The sequence below is a fragment of the Columba livia genome, chromosome 1 (genome assembly GCF_036013475.1).
Source record: "Columba livia isolate bColLiv1 breed racing homer chromosome 1, bColLiv1.pat.W.v2, whole genome shotgun sequence".
NCBI lineage: Eukaryota > Metazoa > Chordata > Aves > Columbiformes > Columbidae > Columba > Columba livia.
The window spans coordinates 31,876,940-31,899,689 of NC_088602.1; the positions used below are offsets into that span (position 1 = coordinate 31,876,940).

Below are 22,750 nucleotides of genomic sequence, written 5' to 3' on the forward strand. Positions count from 1 at the left end.
GTGCCTCAAGGGTCGGTACTGGGACCAGTATTATTCAATATATTCATCAATGACTTGGATGAGGGAATAGAGTGTACTATCAGCAAGTTTGCTGATGACACTAATTGGGAGGGGTGGCTGACACGCCAGAAGGCTGTGCTGCCATCCAGCGGGACCTGGACAGGCTGGAGAGTTGGGCGGGGAATAACCTGATGAAATTTAACAAGGGCAAGTGTAGAGTCCTGCATCTGGGCAGGAACAACCCCAGGTTCCAGTATAGGTTGGGGAATGACCTATCAGAGAGCAGTGTAGGGGAAAGGGACCTGGGGGTCCTGGTGGACAACAGGATGACCATGAGCCAGCACTGTGCCCTTGTGGCCAGGAAGGCCAATGGCATTCTGGGGTGTATTAGAAGGGGGGTGGTTAGTAGGTCAAGAGAGGTTCTCCTTCCCCTCTACTCCACCCTGGTGAGACCACATCTGGAATATTGTGTCCAGTTCTGGGCTCCTCAGTTCAAGAAGAACAGGGAACTGCTGGAGAGGGTCCAGCGCAGGGCAACGAAGATGATGAAGGGAGTGGAGCACCTCCCTTATGAGGAAAGGCTGATGGAGCTGGGTCTCTTTAGCTTGGAAGAGACTGAGGGGTGACCTTATTAATGTTTACAAATATATAAAGGGTGAGTGTCAGGAGGATGGAGCCAGGCTCTTCTCGGTGACAACCAACAGTAGGACAAGGGGTAATGTGTTCAAACTGGAACACAAGAGGTTCCACTTAAATTTGAGAAGAAACTTCTTCTCAGTGAGGGTAACAGAGCACTGGAACAGGCTGCCCAGGGCGGGGTGTGGAATCTCCTTCCCTGGAGACATTCAAAACCTGCCTGGACATGTTCCTGTGTAACCTCATCTGGGTGTTCCTGCTCCGGCAGGGGGATTGGACTGGATGATCTTTTGAGGTCCCTTCCAATCCCTAAAATTCTGTGATTCTGTTTATGGCTTTCTTAGATGGAATGGGACTGAAAGGAAACTGATAGCCCTGGAAAAAGCCTCCTCTGTGTATCAATGATCTGATATCTCATTGTTGAAGACAACATTGCTTACTTCACAGAAGATGGCAGAATTTAGTTGTAGATCTAAAATAGTTGCCAGTGGCATAATTCTGCCAGGTACCTCGTGTGGGGCAAGTACAGAGATTGTTCTAGTGAGCTCTTTATCTTGTGCTCAATCAGTCACTTGTAACCTCTGCTTTCATTGCTCAAACCTTGACTCACTCTTGCATAGCAGGGTGGATGTAGGAGTGGTTTGCTTTGTAAGCAATGCTGTGTGCTCTCCTGTTTTGCCAGCCCCTGCTCAAGTCCAGGTTGCAGAAAGGCTGATGCTGGGAGTTTATATTTCTGCTGCTGGTGACTAGCTTAAATTATTATCTTTTTTATCAGTCTTGCATCTGCCTATTTCTGAAGTAAGCTTAGAAGGCTGGGAAGATACGACTGTACTTTTGCATTTCTCTGAAATGCTGAACACAAGTTTCGCACACTGTGTATGTAGCTTTACAACAGACACTAACTCCTCTTTCCTTACAAAGCAGGGCACTAATAAAAAAAAAAATAAGCCACAAGTGCTAAACATTTAGATTTTTCCACTCCCACAACAGCAAAATTGGCTCAAAGGCTTTAATGTGTGGCAGCTTCTAGTTAGTTGTTCCTTCCCCCCGCAGCAACCACGCAACCACCCTGCTGGATCCAGCACGTGAATGACTGGGCTGTGAGTAACGCAGGACAGGAGCAGCAGCGTGCTGTGCTCCTACTGCAGCCCTGTGCCAAGTGCTAGGAGCAGAGCAGCAGCGAGGTCGGGGTGTCCACCTTGGTGCAGGGGATGCTCATGATTAACATTTCCATTGTTACCTCCCAGCTAGTGTTTTTGTCCTAAAGCATTTTGATAATTGCATTAAAGGCAAGGGGGCATGCCATTTTTTTTTTGTCATTCCCTAACAGGAGTGTGTGCACCTGCAAGTTATATTAGAAGAGATTAAAAAGCAGGTTTAGCCTTGTGACTTACTTTAAGTGCTTTTAAACTATTTTAAAGCTGCTGGTTTAATGATATGCGACAGCTTGACCTGCATGGGGAGGTGGAAGGCCCTCTTTCATACCTGATAAATTTATATGGCATAATTCTAAGTTTCCCATTATACTGTGGGGAGCTTTACTTCCTGTATCCTTGATGTACAGTCCAGCAAGAGCTCAATTACCGTATCACCTTCCGCAAACGACTGCCCAGCTACAAGTTCTGGAGCTGAAAATACCCGTCATATTTTCTACTCAGCACTCGTAATTGACTGCCCTCACACACTCCCTTCTTAATAAAACTTAGTACTTACCTGCAGTGCTGCTGCCTTCCTCCTGGAGAGGGACTTGCGGTTGCCTCGCTTGTGAGCAGGAGCAGATTCAGTTCAGCATCTTTTGAGTCCATGAAAACTCGCTTTGGAATTCAGTAACCTCAAGGCTTTACAGGAACTGCCCGGAGCTCTTACAACACTGGTGCTGGAGGGCTGACCAGGACAGGGCCCTCAAACCGCCCTTATCCACAGGCTGCAAGTCCAGCGCAAACCCAGAAGACTTGGGAGACCTGAATCACTTTTGCAGGTGGCTACGGACACCTGGTGTCTCTGTGCCATCTTGATGAGAACTGTGTGCCTGTCAGGTCCCTGTTGCTGGCAACGCTCAAGCCTCAGCGGGATGGGGCCCTCAGCAGCCTGTTGTTCAACAGGTGCTGCTCTGGGACTGCTGCTGGACAATTCCTGCCTAAATTTTGCTGAATTTAATGCAGCTTCGTATTGCAACAGCCACAAAGGCATTCAGCTTCCTTGGGAATTAAAAGCAGGATCTCCCCTGGAAATCGTTGCTGTAACATTCTCCCCTTGCACAATCCGCTACCAAAAAGTAAACCAACACAACCATAGGATCACCTGGTTAAGACTGTTCGTTAAAGAAATGAGAAAATAGTGAAATCTCTACTTACATGACTTCAGAAAACCTGCACAGGAAAGAGAAGGCTCTATGCTACGACCTACAAGCAGTGGTCCCTACTATCGGTTTCTGCAGAGACAGGGGACAGGCAAGCAGCTCAGCACAGCCTGTCACACTGGGTTATCCCCAGGTCAGAAAGCGGTACAGCGTTATTGCTGGATTCACTCGAATAAAGAAATCTGATTTTGTGTGCTAAAGCAAAAGGCGTCAGAATAACCTCTGCATTTCAGGAGGGCAGGGAGGAAAAAAAGCTGTGCTGTGCAAAAGCGGTGAAAAGAACATTGTATGGCGATGTGGGCAGGAGCAAACCGAAGGGGGGATGTCCCTTCTCCCCACGGCCTGGCAGCAGAGAGGGGGCAGGTAATTCCACTGGCAGGAGATCTGGAGCAACAGGAGCAGCAAAGCTGCAGGAACCAGCACCAACCCAATAGTTCACAGCTGGATCCTATTGCTGCTTGAGCTGCAAAATTCCCTTGTTTGGGTCACATCATCCCCACCATCCCCAAACCCTCATCCATTATTCCCAGTGTTGAGCTCTTCAAACACCATCTCTTTGAAATAAAATGTCAGTCACAGGGGTAGTCAGTAAAGGATTTCTACAAATAATATAGTTTAATTGTAACTACAGTAAAGATTTTCTATATACATTATGTTCACTGCTTAGGGTATTATAGATTTGCCATGCATGTTTTATTGCACATATAAATAGTATACAAAGATTCATGAAGATTCTCTTTTTAGCCGTACAGGTTAAGACTGCATAAAAAAGCTGTATTACAAAATATTTAGAGCTATTTATTTACAGCCAACTTCAAGCAAATACTGAAGGACACTATCAGGAGAAAACCAAAATTTTAATTATGAAAAAAAACCAAGATCTGTCAAAATAATAATTACAAAGCTTCATGTTGCCATATATACATTGTAAAAAAATACTCAGGAAACCTGCATTTTATCCCTCAAGATGCAGAAATCAATATTCCTATTCTTATACTCGATCTCTGAATGTTTTTAAAATTTGATAAACTCTGACCTGAAAACTTATTTTCTTTACATTGCTCGTGCTTTTTGACAAAACTGATATTTGTGCAGCTCTGTAAAATATTAAAATACATTTTAATTTAGTGTTAAAGTGCAGAGTACATTTTATAGGAAACAATACGCTAGCTGCCAATCAAAATTGCAATTTAAGTCAATGTTCCCTCTATAAAATAAACACTTTTGCTTTGGTTGAAGTAACTGGCTATCCCGTGCATACTGTATGTCTCATTGTTTGTGAGTCCGCTTTCCTCCTCCTAACACGCTGCTGTCAGTACAGACCAGCACATTGGCAATTTGTGGTATTAAAAGGCGGCGTCTGCATTCAAATATGGTATTAACCACTAAAAACCTGTGACCGGAATACTGGTGGTTGGTTGTAAATGCAGCATCTGTGAATATGCATGCACCTTTGCCTAGATACACAGCAGTGACAAATAGGCATCATCCTTCCCAAAAAACTTTATACAGTAGTTCTCTCCACATTCTCTTGCTGAAATACTTAACCCTCCCACCACCCGCTGCCTCTTTTTTGTGATCATGCATTTTGAAGTACCCGCTCCCGCGCCCCCCCGGCCCCCCGCCTTGACCTGCTCACCACGTGCGGCGTTCCCGTCCCGCTTGCTGGAGCTGCATCCCTCGCTTCCCGGCTGAAAGGAAACCCGATGTTCCAGATACGGTGAGAAACGATGTGCTGGAACTTTTCCATCTAAACCACGGGATGTTTTAATAATAAGTTAGGCTTTTAAAAATCTCTTAAAAATGTTAACTAGTGACAAGAAAAAGAACCTTATTTCCTATTGCTGACGTGGGATTAGAGGTCAGATCCTGCAAACGCACTACAGAACATTGTGCTCACGGTTCTGTGGGACAGTGATGGAGACCATCAGGAGCAGCACTGGTTGTATCTCGAAGATCATGTCTTTGAGACAGCCTTTGGCAATTCTGATCATTTTATCTCCTCTCAATGGCATCATTGAAGAAAACAAGATTTTTTTTTGCTACCTGGTAATTTGTCTCGTTGATGTTCTTGTGCTATTTTTAATTAGTTTTTCTGTAGTGCTGTAGTCTTTAAAAGAAATGAAGTTACAGTGCAAAATTATATTTCAAGACACATGATCCTAATGCACATCATTCATTTTGTTGTGGCAAAAGTTAAATGTCTTGTGCATAGTAAAATAAGCAATCAAAAATATTTGTTCACATTTATTTTTCAAGTTTACATCTTTCCTTTTAATTGTTTTTTAAACATCTATATACAAATAAAACGGGTGTGCTCTCAGTTTCAGCCAATTCAGCCTAGTGGGGGGAAAAGTGCTACTGGAATGTAGGAAACTCAATGGAATGCAGACAAATTTTTACCAATGTTCCACAAATTCAAGAAATCACCAATGCCATTCCAGCTAGCTGTTCTTTTGATAAAAGCACCTATTTTGTTTGCTTTTTATCTTACAGATTAGAAAATACAATTTACGGAGATCTAGAGCTACTGCACACCAGGTAGAATAAAAAATAACTAAATATTTATATTAAAATAAAGTGTTTAACCACAAAAAAGCAGTAATAAAATACAGTTTCCTAATTTACATTTTGCATCCAAAGGATGAATAACAACTCACTAATAAATAATATTTATATAAATATTTTATGTCAGGATCTCTTTAAAAGGCAACAGCCTGAAGCAACTGCAGAAAAACCTAACGTGGTCTGATTTACTCTCCCTCCCTCTCCCCCCGCCCCAATTATAACGATTCTTAGTTTAATAATATGAAGGTATCTTGCTGCAAGACAGCTGTGTACTCCACGCATTTGTAAGTGGCAGAGAGGTGGCTGTTTCGGTGAGCACTGTACAAAGTGAGCTTAGAAAAGCAGTGAAGCGCCAATTTGCTCTAGAAAGTGTTTCTGTTTAGTTTCTGGTTTGTAGTTCGCACATGTACAGTCTGAAAGATGATTTTAAAATCAGAAGTATAAGAATACTCTTGGAGTACTGGCTTTTTGCAATGCAGTTTGAACAGACGGGCAGTATTTTGATTCTTTGATGCCACAGTGGAGCTGGTAACAGCAGCGAGAGCAGTTTCATGTGAACAGGGTTTGTTTCACTGTGGTTACATCTAGCAATGCTTGAACTGTTGCGCTCACTTTTACCAAGCCCTTTTCTTCTAGGATGTGATGTGGTAGGCAGAGCTTCTCCTAGAAAAAGACAAAGGAGGGAAGATTAGGGTATTCAATACTCACTACTAAAACTTTGCTTTACATGAACACAATTGGAACACAAAGCCCAACAAGCAGGAACCGCTTCCCATTCTTAATCAAAAGAACTTCCCGTGCTTTGATTTTGCTCTCATTATGCCGTAGAATTAGTGAGAGATCTGTTAATATTCTGGGCCTCGGGAAACAGCTTGTCCTGTGGTCATTACAGTATATAAACATCTTAACTAAGAGTGAGGGCCAGCAAGTAAACACTGAACCTCCACCTACAAAGCGAGATAACATGACATTTGCCCCTTAACATATATAAATATATATGAGTGTGTTTGGGGACAGAAGGGTGGGTTTTGGTCAAAAGAAGTTCTGCCACTGAGCTCTAGACAGGTAGGTCATAGCCCCAGGATACGCACCTTGAAAACCACCCGGTAGCTTTAACAGAAACCTGTGTGTAATGTTGTGCATTCAATGGGCAAGGTGTTTCATTCTGAGTATTGAGCAGCTTATTTTGAAATATCCAGGAATCAACTTTATGCACCATTAGGACACAGCAATCACGGCCAGGATGAAAACTGCTGGTTCCGCCAGAAGACAGTCAAACAGTAAATAGTGTATCTCCTACAGGTAACAAGACACCTCAGAGAATCACTACAGAAAGCCCTGCTTGCGTCACCCTTGGCTCTGTCTTTGAAAAGTAGGGTTTTTTAGTGTAACTGGGTATTCCCATTAATGAAATTCATGAAACTATAAAATCAGGCAGCAGGTTTGTAAAAAATAAAATGGAAAGACTAGACTACATCACACAAACCATAATCACAGCTGTGAGACTCATTGCCACAACACGGAAGCCAGAAGTGTAAGCGGGATGACAAAAATATACAGAGAGGAAAAAAACCCCATGCAATACTATTCAACACAAACATGTGAATACAGTGTCTGGCTCATAAAGGCCTTAAACTGTGCATGTCAGATTGCCTAAAGTTTGAAAAGGCACCATCTATGTGATCTTACCTCTGTTCTTTCCCTAAGCATCCATATGTGACCATCAGCAGACACAGGATACTGATTTTTTTAGGAGAGGGCTATTTCGATATTCTCAGGATTGAATCTCTGCTGTTCAATAAACTTACAGCTTCTAAAACTACTGATGCATTTGAGATATTTTAATTAATTGCCTGTCTTCTATTAAATATTCTTGCTTCTGTTGCGTCAACTAAGGGTCTCTATGCAATTCATGGTTCTTTGTCACGCTTCCTCATATTTGCATTGATTGTATCTCCAATTTCAACATCACTAATCTCTTCAACCTCTCTTCTCATGACACATTTTGTTCGGCTCTAGTCCCTTCTCTGAACCCTACGAACCCATGATATGAAATACAATATTCAGGATGATGGAACAGGAGCTGCTACATAGAAGAACAATTAACAGAGTTTTTATCATGTTATGCACCCATATTTAATTGCTTCATCTGCTTCCACTGCTGTCCAGTCTTTGCTCAGGAAATCTCCAGTGGGCCACAGCTCCCTCAGAATCCTACCAGCCTTAAACAGCTGCTCTGAGTCTCCTGATGTTTGTTCCTTTTTGTTAACGAGCATTTCTTTTACACATAACCAACACTTCGCTTGCTTAAATGTTCTGTGAAGTTCCTCACACTCCAGTTCTGGCCTCAATGAGAGAAAATCCACAAAACTTACCTATTAACGACTGAACCTAAAAAGTGAGAGCCAAACTTTATTAACAATTATGACATACGACACTGATAATCTATCTATATTTGGCTTTTGTATTTTATATTTATTATTTAAGCTGGTTTAATATTTATTTTTTAAATATTTTTTAAACTTAATTTTTAATTTTTTTTTTTAAGAACACCAAACAAATACTGCCGATTCCTTCTACACACACAGACCCAAGAAACTATTTCAGACAGGTAACTTTCAAGGAGCTTGGCTGAGCAGGTCTGCAAGAGATGGAGCAACATCCATTTCTCCACAGGGCAGATGCTGGAACGTTCTGGCCATTTGCTAACACTGGGTTTGCACTTACGTTTGCTCCTGCCTGTGCCTCTGCTGCAGCGGTTTGCCCAGTTTGCACACAGGAATATCCCCGTCTCGCAGCCATTCCAGCTCATCACTCAGACTTGCATCCCAAACCTCCCCTCAACTGGTCATTTAAGATATGACACTGGGTCCTGCAGTTCATTCTGGTTTGTTTTTCTGACTGAGATACTGACCTACAAGCTGTCAGAAACAGTTATCCCCAACTTTGACATGTCTGGAAAAGAGTAGCTTTTCCAGAGAAATATGTAAGTATATTCTAGGATGCAAACTTCTACACTGACCCCTGATTAGCTGTGGAGTAGCTACAAAAGAAGATAGTGATATCAAATAAAATGAAGAAAAAAAAAAAAAGAAACAACTCCAAAACATTTCTACTTCGAATGCTTCAAAATAAACACTTTTCCAATCTAATGTCTTGGGACACAGTTCATACACAAATCTACAATACTCTCTGATAACTTTCAGAAAAATTATATTAATCTCATTTATTGAGAATGCAAATCAGACATCTGAAGTGAAAAGTTATTTGCTTTGCTCTCTTCTACTTCTTTCCAGTGCACTTGAACAGTGGGCTCTTGTTTCACAGATTGGGTGACCCACAACACGTCACTAAAATTCATTAGTCTTCCCTGCTAGACAAAAGGCATTAAATAATAATGCCCACTAAATCCAATAGCTGAAAACTAAGTGATTAGTTAGTAAGAATGAAAGGCAGGGATTGAATCCAAAAACCCAGCCCCAAAACAATTTACCTTGCTAGATATTTATCTCTGAGAACATTCTAAATTTTTCTGTTGAAGACAAATCTGCTGAATAGGCCACAGTTAAGAATATTTCCATTAGAAAACCTTAAATTCTAAACTTATCATTTTTGTGGCACCTTACAGCACTTGGAGAACTATTCTGTCACGCTTTCTCGCTAGGAATTTTGCAATTGTCTATAAGCACATTTTCACTAAAAGCATAAAGGAGGGCATGCCCCATTCAATTAAAAAAAAACCCATACAATATAATTTTTCTCCTTTTAAAGAGAATGCATTATCTAATTATTTTAAGTACAGGGTAGTAATCCAGTCTGTATAAAACAACCTCTCTCCTCCTGCTGTATTTACAAGATGCATACTGAAATAAGGAAAGCTATTTAAGAGGGCCTATAAAAAAAAAGGGACTGTACAACTTCATTCTAGGCGTGAGAAGTTTCAAAGCGTGATGCTTTTCCACGTTACACATCATTCTTCATTAGTTCTTAGAATATACACATTTGGGAGATTCCTCTTATTAAGCAGAAGGTGGAACTTGGTAAATATTTTATAATTCTGCAGTTAAACGTGGCTATAATAAACTTTCCAAAATTGACAATGAGACCTATGCCCTCTCCTAAAAATGACAAACTGCATTTTAAATGTGTCATGAATCAACTCTCTCTATAAAACCTAATCATTACCTTCAAAGCTTTGGAAATGGCTTTCATCAATCCTGCCTCACATACTTTTCCAATCACAGCTTTAGAATAAAATATTTAACTCATCTCAGAATACAGAAAAGCAAATCCTGCTAAGGACGGAATCCTGAGCACACAGATAATCAGCTCAGCTTTCTGCAGAACAACAGCCACCTTGGGCCAAGATCCCAGGGCTCTCAGTCCTGACGTTCAGCCGCAGTCCCTGCAGCACAATCTCACTCTCCAGCCCCCTACAACCGTGACCTGGAAACCACTGACAGCAGAGCCGTGAAGCTGCAAACCATGAAGATTTCAAAAAGTTTTCTTAAACCTTGGTGTTTTGAGACAATATGCTTGACCAACCAAGACAAGAAACTCACCCATGTCTCTGAGGAGACTCAACTTCATCCATTTCTCCTCACCTTAATAAAATTTCTGTCCCTTTTACGTTAGCATCAAACCTATAGCACTTCAATTTGGTAGTCTGAATCGTCTCTCTAAAAATACCCCTGTTGAAACCATCACTGAACAGAACATGGACAGAAGAACTGGCTACTAATTCTCAAGAACAGTCTTTAAATATCTTTAAAAACACTTGTGGAGGGAAGGGCTGTCAGCCCACTCATAGGAGCATGAATGTCTTTATCTCTATTACAAAAATGAAGATCTAAACTTTTATTGTAATTTTTCTCCCTGGGAACACAGAGGAACTTAATTACATGTTACAAGCAAACCACTTTCTACCAACACATAGCCATTATGAATGGATAAAGATGCTTTCAAACTCATCACGAAACAAAAGAACAAACTCCTTTTGATCAAAAAAAATAAAAGGACGAAAAGGAGGCAGCAGCCAGGAGGCTGAGTCACAGCAACAACAACACGACAGTACAACAGGCGTACCCGCAAATGAACACGTGTGCATGTGCTTGCCAGAGCGATTTCTAATCCTGGAACAAAACGCCTGATTTAGCTGGTGTAAAAAAAATACTAATCCCTCAAAGATACGTGACAAGCTACTCACACACGTCTGTTTTCTTTGCGATCAGATGCCTTCGAAGTCAAGATAACTGTTTGAACTGGTTTATGCCAGGGCAAACAGCTTGACAATTCAGATACAGTAATTCATTATGAAAAAGTAGTTGTTGCTATTATAGCACATGGGCAAGCAGCAAAATGGCCACATCGACATCGGGGGCCAACTACATTTGCTAGCAAAAATACAGAGAAATGGAATTCTACAATTTGGCAAGAGCCCTTCTCTTTCTCCCTTGTACTTGTAGAACATGAGATTTCAGATCTACGGGGAAAAATGCTCAGAAAACAATGATATAGTGGAATGTGTAGTTTTTCCAAGTGCAAATTAAAAAAATAAGTCTGTGTAAGGCCCATCATTCAATTTTTGGAGCCAACCACTCTGAAATGGAAAAGAAACATCAGGGCCTTATGTTAAAGCAAACTTGGGTCAAATATGTAAAACCTTGACTTCTTTTAGGCCAGAGCTAAGTTTTCTTTCTAAAGAGCTGAAGAAAAACATAGCGAACATTTACTTTTGAATGTATCTAAGGCAATTTTAAATTATGTCTTTTGATATATATTTTCCTTATCCACTATTACTGATCATGTCTGTCTGTATCCAAACACCCTCAAATTACCATTTGAAGTCCAAAAGAAAAGAGCAGAACATCAAAAAGCACAGTAACTCAGGCTACAGGTATATTTAATCATTTTTTTCTTTTAATTTACAAAGGAAAGATCAGTATGTTTTGTGGAATATGCACTTATGACCAGATTTGACAAAGCAAAAAAACCTCCAGGCCTCCAGTACTACTTCAATACTGCAGCTGCAATTCTGTATTTGGAGTTACAGCCAGTTAGATACCCCAATTTGTGCATCTTCTAAATATGTAATAAACCGCTAATATTTACAAAACTGTATTTACAGATGGTGGGCTTTACAGATTCTGGCCTTCAGCCACAAAATTTTAGAAGTAGACCATATATTTTGCCAAAGTACCTCACAGTACCATTCTAACATGCTCAAGAAAACAGTGACCTGAAACTGAAGGGAACAGACAACTTCATGAAGACAGACACACATTGAACAGCAAGAGGAAACATCCACTTAAACCTGAAATATCGAATTTACCATAACTTCATACATTAAATTATGAGAGACAAAGTGAAGGAATGAGAATGTTTTGTATCAAAGTAGAATGAGTAATTACCTGAAAGTACTTTTATACTGCTCTTTCTGCATAATGCAGCTTATGTGCCAGAAATGAAGGAAATGGCAATGGTCCACAAAACCTGCTCCATGATGTTTTCTAAACTTGAATCTATGACCGCTTTCTAGCAGGACTGAAATGCCAAGAATAATTCTTTTTGTGAAAAATAATTATGTGGCAACATTTGGAAACTTACTAATGTCTACGGAGTAGAAAACTGGACTGAAAATTTCCTCAGGTCTAATTCAATCCCCATTCACACTAAGTATATTGTAGCCATTCAGAAAACTCATTAGGAACACAATGGGATCCAGATTCAGTTTTCAGTTGTATAAGTTTGTTAAGACACATTTGAAGAAAGAGGCATTTGAAGGACTACTACACTGCATTACTCTACATTTCAAAATACTTATCTGTTTTCTCCCTCAAGGAAAAACAAACCCAAATCCTCACATCAAAATTGCCCTTGCAATTCAGCACAAATACATTTTACCTGCATGCATATTAAATTAAATCATTACAGTCTGTATTTATTACGTTACTGCAGTAGGGATGACAGGACCTCCACAGTATAGATTGGATTTGACCAATTTATCAAGAAGTCACAGCTTGAAAGTCACTGATGACCACTGCAATGGAAAGAAGTGAATGGGGAAACAAACTGGGGAGCAAATATAATTCATGTTATCAATGAATATGAGGGTGAATTACAGAGTACATTGTTTTTAAACCCAAGGCCATCAGCTTAACGGTGTGACTGTCTGTGGGCAGTAAGTACCAAGTGTGTATAACTGAATGTCTCAACATTGGGACCCCCTCAGAGGTGAAGAACCACCAGGCAGTTGAACTGTTGGTTTCCCAAGTACTAAAGCCACAGGAACAGCAGCACAGAAACAGGACCCTGAATTCAGCAAAGAGCCCATTAGAGTATATTAATGAACTACATATATGTTTTAGTTTCCACCTCCCCATTTACTAGGAGAATTATTGGATTCAGGGATGGGCAGGCAGGGATTTTTCACATTTGCATTATGTTTGAAATACATTTTGAGAAACATTACTATATTCACTCTTAGAGAACTGTAAGGGTATATTTTACTATTCCTTTCCTTGTAAGATTTAGGTATATTTGGAAGTGTTATCAATAACAACCAGGAAAAAATACAAAACCAGATAAGCTTCATGTGTGGTATTAAGGCTGTGCTTGTCATGAAGCGAGTATTGTCAACTCCAAGTCTGGATCAAGATAGTTTCAACTCCATAACTACAAAAAAGTGCTGATATTGTTACATTTTGACTAGTGTATACTGTCATAGTTGAAATAGTAATAAAATGTACTCTAAGTAACTACAAGACAACCCTGTTTGCATGGTAAGCAATTGTGAAGTTAAAACTTTGGACAAGTTTGAGAATTAGGTATCATTATGATTGAGGTATGTTCAGTTGGTCTACATGGGCACAACAGTATTTCCATTTCTCATCCAGTCTGAGAAAACATTCAAAACCACTGAAAACATAACTTCAATTTCTGAACACTGGAAATGCAAAGCACACTGATCTACTACTTCTCTTACCTCCCTCCCAAAGCTGTTGGATACAGTGGATAATCAGACTTAATGTAAAACGAGACAGATGTGTACTATAGGATTGGCAGCGACAACTTTCACTGCCTGATTTTCTTATGTCAAAAAATGTTAAAATATACTCATATATGTAGATGGGCACTACATGAGGAGCGCACAACACAAAGCATTGACAGGAGACCTGTCTACTACTTATGGGAGCTGGAGTAAAATACCAGCTCTGGAGAAGACATCACTTTTGCCTCGGATACCAACTCTGAATTATAAAGAATGACCTTCTCAAGTGCTCTAGAAAAGCATCATCACTAAAACAAAGCCAAAATCAAGGCAAAGATCTGCTGAAAGTGGAAGCCTAAATGTTGGGCTCCAACTCCGAGTAAGCAAATGTCCACTGTTCTACTCACTGAAACCATGCTCACAGATAAGAGACAGGACTGTGCAAGATGAAAGGCAAAACCCTATAGGTATACACCCAAATAACTAGTACCTAAAGTATAAAGAACATAGAAGCACTCATTGAACTTATGTCTAGTCACAGAAGACACTCTTTACAGTAGAGTTGTTAGATCTATGCACCAGAAGCTGCTAGACGCTAAACACTTTTAAAAAATTTCATTTATCAGTCATCTGAAATTATTTTTCCTCCATCTTAAAATACATATCTAATTATACATTTAATCCTTTTTATATATGTATGTATATATTTAAGGTATGGAAACCAGGAATATAACTGCATTTAGAAGTTTTATAATAAAACTTTACAACTATCCATGGAATAGGGATATTTATAGTATAGCACTAAATCATTACCATATGGCCAGAAAAATCAGTAACATACAAGTTCTTATGCTAGTTATACGCTAAAGTTCTATAGGTATTTTTTTAATATACTAGGCAGTGAGAAATGAATGTATGTATTTCACAGCCATGAAACTGGGGTCTTTGGGTTAGCTAGCCTGAGATTGAATTGCAAATTTTATCAACAGCATCTAGGCCAATATTGTAATATATGTCAATATATGTCTATATTTGAGGTTTCGTATTTTTCAATCAATTTTCATTTGTCTATATCATGTTGATAAGGAGTAAAACCACCACAACAAAATGTCTTACTCAAGTTTTACAACAGATGAACAGAACACAGAAAACCAGAAGGGATATGGAAGGGTCATCAGTCCGGCACTGGAACCACAGGCAGAGTTAAACAGACCAAAACAGATCTTGGCTAACGTTTGTCTGACCTATTCTGTAAAACCTCCAACAATGGAAAATCTAGCACTGTCCTAGACCATCTATTTTCTGAGCTACATTGTCTTTGTTACACAAACAAACAAACATTACCTGCATTTTCACAGGTGATGAAACAGAGACAAGATAGTGACATGACTTGCTTGACGTAAGAATGGCAGATACAGGCATCTAACAGCTTATTCTCAGACTATCCTATTGTCTCACACTATACTCCAAAATCTTCATCTGAAACATTCTGGAGTCCCTGCCATATTATGGGTTGCTCATACCCACCACCCATTTACAGTTATCTTTGCAGTGCAATGTAAGTGTTTAGAAGCAGTTCAGCGCTGCTTTCTGTGACAGAAGAAAGATTATTCTATGGAATCTGGAGGAAAACAAAACAGAAGTAGGGAAACATAACTACGGAATTTAATCGGAACAGTAGAGATGACCAACAATCTTTAAAGTTACAGTACTCGTTAATCTAAAGGGTTAAAAACTAACAGTAATTTGAAAGATAGTTCTGTAAGTGCTCTTAACACGATGTATGTTGAGATAATTGGCACCAACTCACAAAATACTGTCATCTATTTAGTGTTGCCTCAGCTGCTTCAATACCTGCATTTTTCTTGAATTTTTCACAAAAAGCAAAAGGCTCAGTTGTTTAGCTTGTGTTAAACATCTAGCCTACACCCCAAAATGGGACAAGAGTAGCCTCACTGCTTTAACACCGTTAGTGTGTAATCTAGGAAACATAAAAGAAAACAGATTATAGATAAAGAGGCACATAAGTTCTTAAACTAGGGCTGGAGAGGGGGAGAAGAGATGGGCCTTGCCTTCAAGATGCCCCGTCTCCCCTGTTCCAAGAGATTAATAAAGATATTACAAGGAAGGGAAGCGAGGGAAAGGGAGAAGTTTGCAAGACAAAGGAAGGAAATTAAGTACCTGTAATTTGTCAGAGACAAAGCAGAAAGTTTGTGTGCACATGCGAACAGGTTATGCTGTTAGCACATTCCAGTGATAAGTTATATACATCAAGACTATAAAAAGTATGTGGAAAAGACAAAAGCCTATTAGATCCCAGGAGCGAAAGGTAGAAGTTGATTGTGGGGTTTTCTCCCCGAGGGCGAGCAGAGAGTCAACAGTCTTTCGAATGTGCCGAATATCCGACTGCAGGATGTCATACGGAGAGCAGAGGTCAGCCTATCCCGAAGGGCAGCCATTAGAACAGAAAAAACACAGTGCATAAAATTAAAAATACAAAAATAGAAAGATATTGATAAATAATCACAATATTCTAGCATAAACATGTAGGAATAGTTTAGTCCTTAGTCACTAGATACCCCAGCTTTCTTTTATTTCGTCTAAATACTGAAGCTACTGTATAGTATCAGGAAGTTAAGCTAGAAGAGCTCAGTCCTTCAAATCCTTCCACAGTTATGCCCAGATTCACAAGGGTGAGGAGGTGCATGTGACTTTTCCAATGAGATCTGCGCACCTTTGTCCACCTGGGCCTTATTCAAATGCGTAAACGGAACCAGTTATAAAATATCTAACTTGCAAAACAGCAAACAGTGGGTTAGAAAGCTGTTAAAAGCACAAGAAGCAGAAATATGAAGTATGCAAAATTCTCTAACATAGTAAATAATCTAAAACTTGCTATTCAAATATCACCTGAAATGATACCCTGGGATGGAAACTGGAGGGGAAAAAAAAAATAAAATCATCTAAACCAAAGAATTTGACACTAAATTTCTTAAGTAGCATTTAAAAAGTTATTGACAGGTTAGATTCCCATACTTTTTTTGGAAGGTATCAATGAATTCATGTAGCAATTTATTCTAGACCAGCTATACAAAATGAAGTGTAACATGTAATAATAATAATATCAAATGCATACACAATACTTAACAGTAAAATCAAACCAAGCAAATACTAGTACTTTCAAAAGGCAATCTAAGATATATCATTCTATGTTGCAAATGAGGCCTCAACTATCAAAGATGGTGAATATTTATGGAATAAAATCACAGGAAGTAGGAAAAAGATCCCGTTTCATGGGAACACCATGTTTCTTTAGCAACTTTTTGTTTTACTTAATAAACTGAGAGTGAACACAATAAATGAGGATGTGGAAGTTCAGATGTCTGTCTTCTCCTAGTGCAAAGTTTCAAGGTCTCATTGGCAATAAGTTAAACTTTAAAATATTTAAAAGGCCCTTCTGTCCTGAAAAGTGACAAGTGAAACTGGAAGTCAGAACTATAATTCATACACAAAAAGTCACACTTTTTAAGCGGCAAAATTTTAGTTTTCTTACTTAGGCCAACAGATACACAGAGGTGGAAAACCACCCTACCTAGCAACAAGGCTTTCTTTTTTACAGACATTTTACATATTTTTTTCAATTCAAGATTCTAGTGCAATAAAAAACTTCAGTGCAATTGTATTTGACTTTTTCTAAAGGATGCAAACTCACAGATAGAACAAAACATGATCTTGTTTTAAAAATGGAATAGGACTAGTGCTGCATTCAAGAACATCCACATCCCCGAGTTGCTTACCAGAGAAACTAGTTTTAGGGCAAACAAAATACTCACTCATGACTACCAACTATGTAACATATTGCACTTTCACCAAAGATACCAATAAACCCAGAAAATGCTGGATTAGTTTTCAAACAGCATAAAAGACTTAATTCCTACTTGTTGTAAACAACCCAAAATCAAATAGCTAAGAAACACTGAACTTCAATTTCTATAAAAAATTCGGACAGCATTATGAAACATGGACTTTTAAATAGTTTTTGTCCAAAAAAGCCCACAATAGTCCTTACTGCATTCAAATGGCGAAGGAAGTCATTTCAGAGTTAGAGAATGAGAGCTGGTAAATAGGCTGAATTTTTCCAGAGACTGAAGAACTTGCTAACCAGAGATTAACACACTAAGCTGTATACAGGAGAAACCAAAGCTTACAAAACCAGCCAACACATCCAGAAGACACTTCCTATGGGAACTGCCATGCTGTGCTTTAGTGAAATTCAGTGAAATGTGGGGAAGCCTGAGAGATGTGTGATCATTTTTGCTTATTTTTGTGTGCTGTGACAACAGATCATTTGGTGTTACATTCACACTTCATTAAGTAAAATGTTTATATTGTGTGTATTTTAAACTTCTGTATTGTAACTCTAGATAAAAAAAATATATATATATGTATATAGCTTTTCAGTAATGGTGAAAGTATTTCCATCTTCCAGTATTTTAGAGAAGCTGTGAAATGAAAATACCAAACTAAACATGACATAATGAAATAGTGAAAAAGTACATGACCCCCACATAAAGTCGCAAAGACAACCACCCACCCACCCCATCGCAAGCACTGCCCTTCTCATTTAGGAGACTAAAATTATTACTAATAAGAACTAAAAAGATACTTAATCCTTATGTTTATGGACTGACTTGTTAGATCTATGAAGCTATGCGATTAAATCGTATAGTTGCCAATATCATGCACACAGAATAAACACAGTAACGAGAAGTGGAACAACAAAAGCATAACCAGCTGCTGGTGCGCACAAACCACCCCCATTCTCCATGCTCCTGCAGTGACTGTGAGAGCAGAGTGTATTTCAAACCCAACCTCCTCAAATTTTGGCGAAAAAGTCAAGGTTAAGTTTGCAGAAGTGCATTAAAGCATGAAGTCTGCAGTGAATATACACTATACACAGAACACAAATGAAAGGAACCTCAAAATGATGCTTTCAGTACTGTAATTTACAGCACACTGAACCACTTAACTCCAGCCTGTTGGCCAAATGGGGCACAGAGCGAAACGGTGGAGAAAGGAGTCGTACCTGATAAAACTCACTGCAACTTCAGGAATGTCTCATGATGAAACTATGGAAAAGTTACTGCTTATGTGAATTGATCAGAAAAAAAAGCCTAAGTGGCAATGAAAATATACTTTGCATTAAACTGAGAAACATGATTACCAGTTAAACAACGAATAGGAGGATAAAAGATAAAGCACTTGACACACTCTGCTTGGTTGCTTCTTTTGCTTTTTGCTGCCAGGTGTAGCATACAAAAACCTCCTGTGATTTTTCTGTTTGTTTTACTTAATTAGCTATTCCTACACTAACACAAATCACAATGATCTTTTAAATAATTCTAGGTGGCGCTGCAACGTAGTCAAACTAGTTTTCAGAGGAGGAGATGAGATGTAGTAACAGTTCCCATTTGCAGGGCTCCAAAGTCACAGGAAGGGTCACAGCTAAGGCTTTTGTAACCTGAATCTTCACACGACCATTTGAGTCAAAAAACCAGTTCCTTACCATCACGCTCCTCTCTGTTCAGCAGGCGTAAACCAGTAGCTGACTGAAAATTTGAGACAGGGCAGCAGTCTCTCATTCCCACCTGAAAAATAACTCATCCCACTAAACCCTGCTGCACCAAGACTGACATGCTGGAACACAGAAGCTACTTAAACCTGCTCTAACAGCTGCCTGTGAAAGATTTTATCACTGCTTTTTATCAACAGAAATTACCATTCTAGTATTAACCATGATAATTCAAGTCTACCTTTTTTCCAGGCTATATGAAGATTGACAAGGGGTGTGTGTATAAATAGGAAAAGTCTGCCTTTCCTTTTTAAAAAAGAACTCTTTTACCTAATTTCTCTGACCTAATGTAGCCCCAACAAAGGGTAAAAAGATGATCAAATGTCTAAACTATCCTGATCATTTTTAATACCCCTGGATGAGATGTCACTAAGAAGAGTAGGACTGCATTTGAACTGGTACATTCGACACTGCAGAGGCCACAAAAAACACAAAGAGAAATAAATTTTTTAAAAAGCTTTCTTTTTTAAACCCAGAAAGGGAGAGAAGGTGGATGCAATACAAGTGGACTCAGTAAGTGTTATAAGTGGTGTTAGAAGCGTGTTCATACGATGTTAACAATCTGCTCCAGTGAATGGCACCATCCAAGCACTGTATGCCATTCTGAAAAATGCAGGATGGACATCTCTGGTTATATCTAGTGCCACTTCATCAATCTGTATCAGCCATAAATTACGAGTGTTTGCCATTCTATACCTATTACAAAGCAGATTCAGCAATTTGACAGTTTTTAGTTAACAGTGTAAAATAATCTGTAAAATGTAAAATGAAGTCATCTTTTGTATTTTTCTAAGTGACAAAGACTGTGCCTTTTCTGTCATGTACTCTCTGAGAGGCACAGCAAAGATGTTTTCTGAATCTTCAAGCTTTCTGATGCTTACCTGCTACCATCTCTTTCTCACATCAAACAAAACTGTAAAAAAAAAATCATTTACAAAAACCTCTGATATCCTTAAAACATCCCTTTTGCTTATGATCCAACACATCCCTTCTGCATATGATGAGGAACATCATATGGCCATTAACAGAAAGTTTTTTCAACATGGCACCCCCTCACACTAAAATTCTCATTACCAGCTTTCTGACACCAGTTGGCACAAAAATCCAGAATCATCTACATACCAGGTCATTATGAAGAGATGCTCATGTTCCTGAATTTGTATTTGCCGTTCTTTGGTCAAGACACTAACTCCTGATGCTTATCAAGACACATTTAGACATGGATACCAGCTGCATTTTTCTACAGTTGGATGAAGTTTCCCAGGCTCATTCTGGGGAAAGCAATTTTGACCCAAGAATTGAATGCTGAAAGCCACAGAAGTGAGAGACCTTGCACATCAGCACAGCACAGTAATTACTTAGCAATTTTCTTGTTTTCATTTTACATGATTTGACAGGATATTATTCTAAATCTGTGGAGTTCAGGAAATAGCATGTACTCTACTCCATTCCCTAAATAACTGAAAATAAAACATCGGCAACTATCCTTAAAAAACCCCCATGCAGCAGAATTTCAAGCTAGTTCTCAGGAACTAAACACAGAGATAAGTACCACAGAAAAGCCCAACATCTATGGCTATTAGGATCCATAAGTGGAACCTATCACTTCACCATAAGATGCTTGTTTTTAAAAAAACAGGGAATAATTCACTACATTCCTTTTACTGGCTTGTCCAGAGGTAGTCAAGGAATGTACAACTCATCAACCCGAAGCAGCATTAAACACACCATCTGTACTACTTTAAAAACTTTGACAGGTAACTGTCATACTGGCTGTCGTACAACTTTGTGTTCCTAATACACAGCCCTCCAAGATGCAGCAAAGTTCTATCATCTACCACCCAGTTCCATAACACAATGCATTTTAACACCATATAGCAAACATACACATTTGCAAATTATTGACAGCTGATAAAAAAAAATATCCTCAGAGTACTTAAAATCTTTTGTAAATGTACAATTGCAAGTCATTAATTTTAAGTGAATGAATTTTTCCCCTCAAGAGAAGTTAATGCTTATTTAGATTCTTAAAGATGCTTGGGTTATAAATCACATCGGTAAGATGTCCTTGTGTTTAAGGCTCCGTGTAACCCCGCATCAAATATACTATAATAAAATATTTTAAAAAATCCTAAAAAAATCAACACTAATTTCAGTGGAAGCAATAAAGAGGATATATGTTAAATATAATAAAATAAAAATAAAATAAAATATAATAAATATAATAGAAAACGAAAAGGCATTTCTCCAGAATGCTTACTTATAGAAATCCGCAATTAAAAGATCTCAGAGTTAAGGCTTAGCTTACCCATCTCTGATACGGTACCGCACGGATCTTTGTAATATTTTCTGGTTTATTTCCATTTCTGAATGATCTCTTGACAACAATAAGCTAAATCCAGAAAAACTTAACTTGAATTCTAATCCACTGAATAATTTATGATGCATCAGAAGACAAAGAATTTTGGGGCAGCTTAACAAACACTCCGTGTCTACAAGCTCACAGCACTGAGATTTTGATCTTCTCTAAAGTGAGATATTACCTTTAACATGAAATCATTCTAACATAATAAATCACATAACTACAAGAACTAAATCAACCATTATGACTTAGAGGCCCAGCCTATAAAATCGCATTCTCAAATTACATTTATGATGAACCATTCACAGCGGATGTAAGATACAATCTCCCCCTCAAAATTCCTACAAATAGCAAAAAATAAACTGTTATTTTTGCTGTCCTCCCACTCAATTATAGATAAAATATAAAGAATTCAAACTGGATTTTTTTTCCCTATGTGAAATCTTTGCATGACCATCTGCTCCCCAAGGGGGTGGTGGGGAAGATACACACAAAATATCCTTTAGTTTCAGCATTCTTGAAACAGAGACTAAAAGGAACTCAATTATATTGTCACATGTAGGTATCAACACAGGGAAACTACATCATGCAATTTTCATGTTTTCAGATTAAAAAGACCTTATATACTTTTACCTTATCTTGAGGGTCATGTATTTGAAATTAACTTTGTCTTAATAAGTACTTCTAGACCATAAGAGTCTTTGAAATATTTCAAATGAAACTCCACAATTCATTACATTAGTTATAATGATATTTTTCCTTGTTAATATGAGAATAAATTACATGATGAGTACTGCCATTCTTAAATGAAAAGTAGAAAACACCAAGCACTGTGATTTCCCTGTTTCCAACTCCTGAAACACTTATAACTACACTATAAAACAACCTCACTCATACATACATTCCATACTTAATACAAAAATATTTTCTTCACATCACTGCAGAAGTGTTTCAATACAACACGAGTCTGTTATTAGTGACAACATACTATAGAGATCTTAATATTGTAAAGAAAGGGAAAACTATAATTAAAAGGAATGAAGTCCATGTTCTAAAAGCACTAGTTAAAATTGTAGTTAAGTTGTATAACAAAAAAAAATTGCAAGCTTTCATCAAATTACATATTACCTAAGTAATTTATTCCTTTGCTATTTTCCATGGCAAAGACAAGGAGCTACTGGAGATAATACTGAATTACTAATT

The 22,750-nt window shown here is 38.5% G+C and overlaps 1 protein-coding gene across 17 annotated transcripts in view; it reads right to left on the minus strand.

The window, feature by feature from the left end:
• Nucleotides 1-3,591: 3,591 nt before the first annotated feature.
• The window catches only part of LRCH1 (leucine rich repeats and calponin homology domain containing 1), a 127,797-nt gene continuing 108,638 nt past the window's right edge, over nucleotides 3,592-22,750 (minus strand). For 10 of the 17 annotated variants that reach the window (XR_010470649.1, XR_010470647.1, XR_010470646.1 and 7 more), the window contains 2 exons: nucleotides 15,735-15,992; nucleotides 3,592-6,226 (listed from right to left, as the gene is read on the minus strand). Coding sequence is in view for 7 of the 17 variants with exons in the window: in XM_065053919.1 (XP_064909991.1) it covers nucleotides 6,113-6,226 (114 nt within the window). In the remaining 10 variants the exon portion in view is untranslated. The other 7 variants (XM_065053919.1, XM_065053909.1, XM_065053895.1 and 4 more) reach the window with 2 other exon arrangements.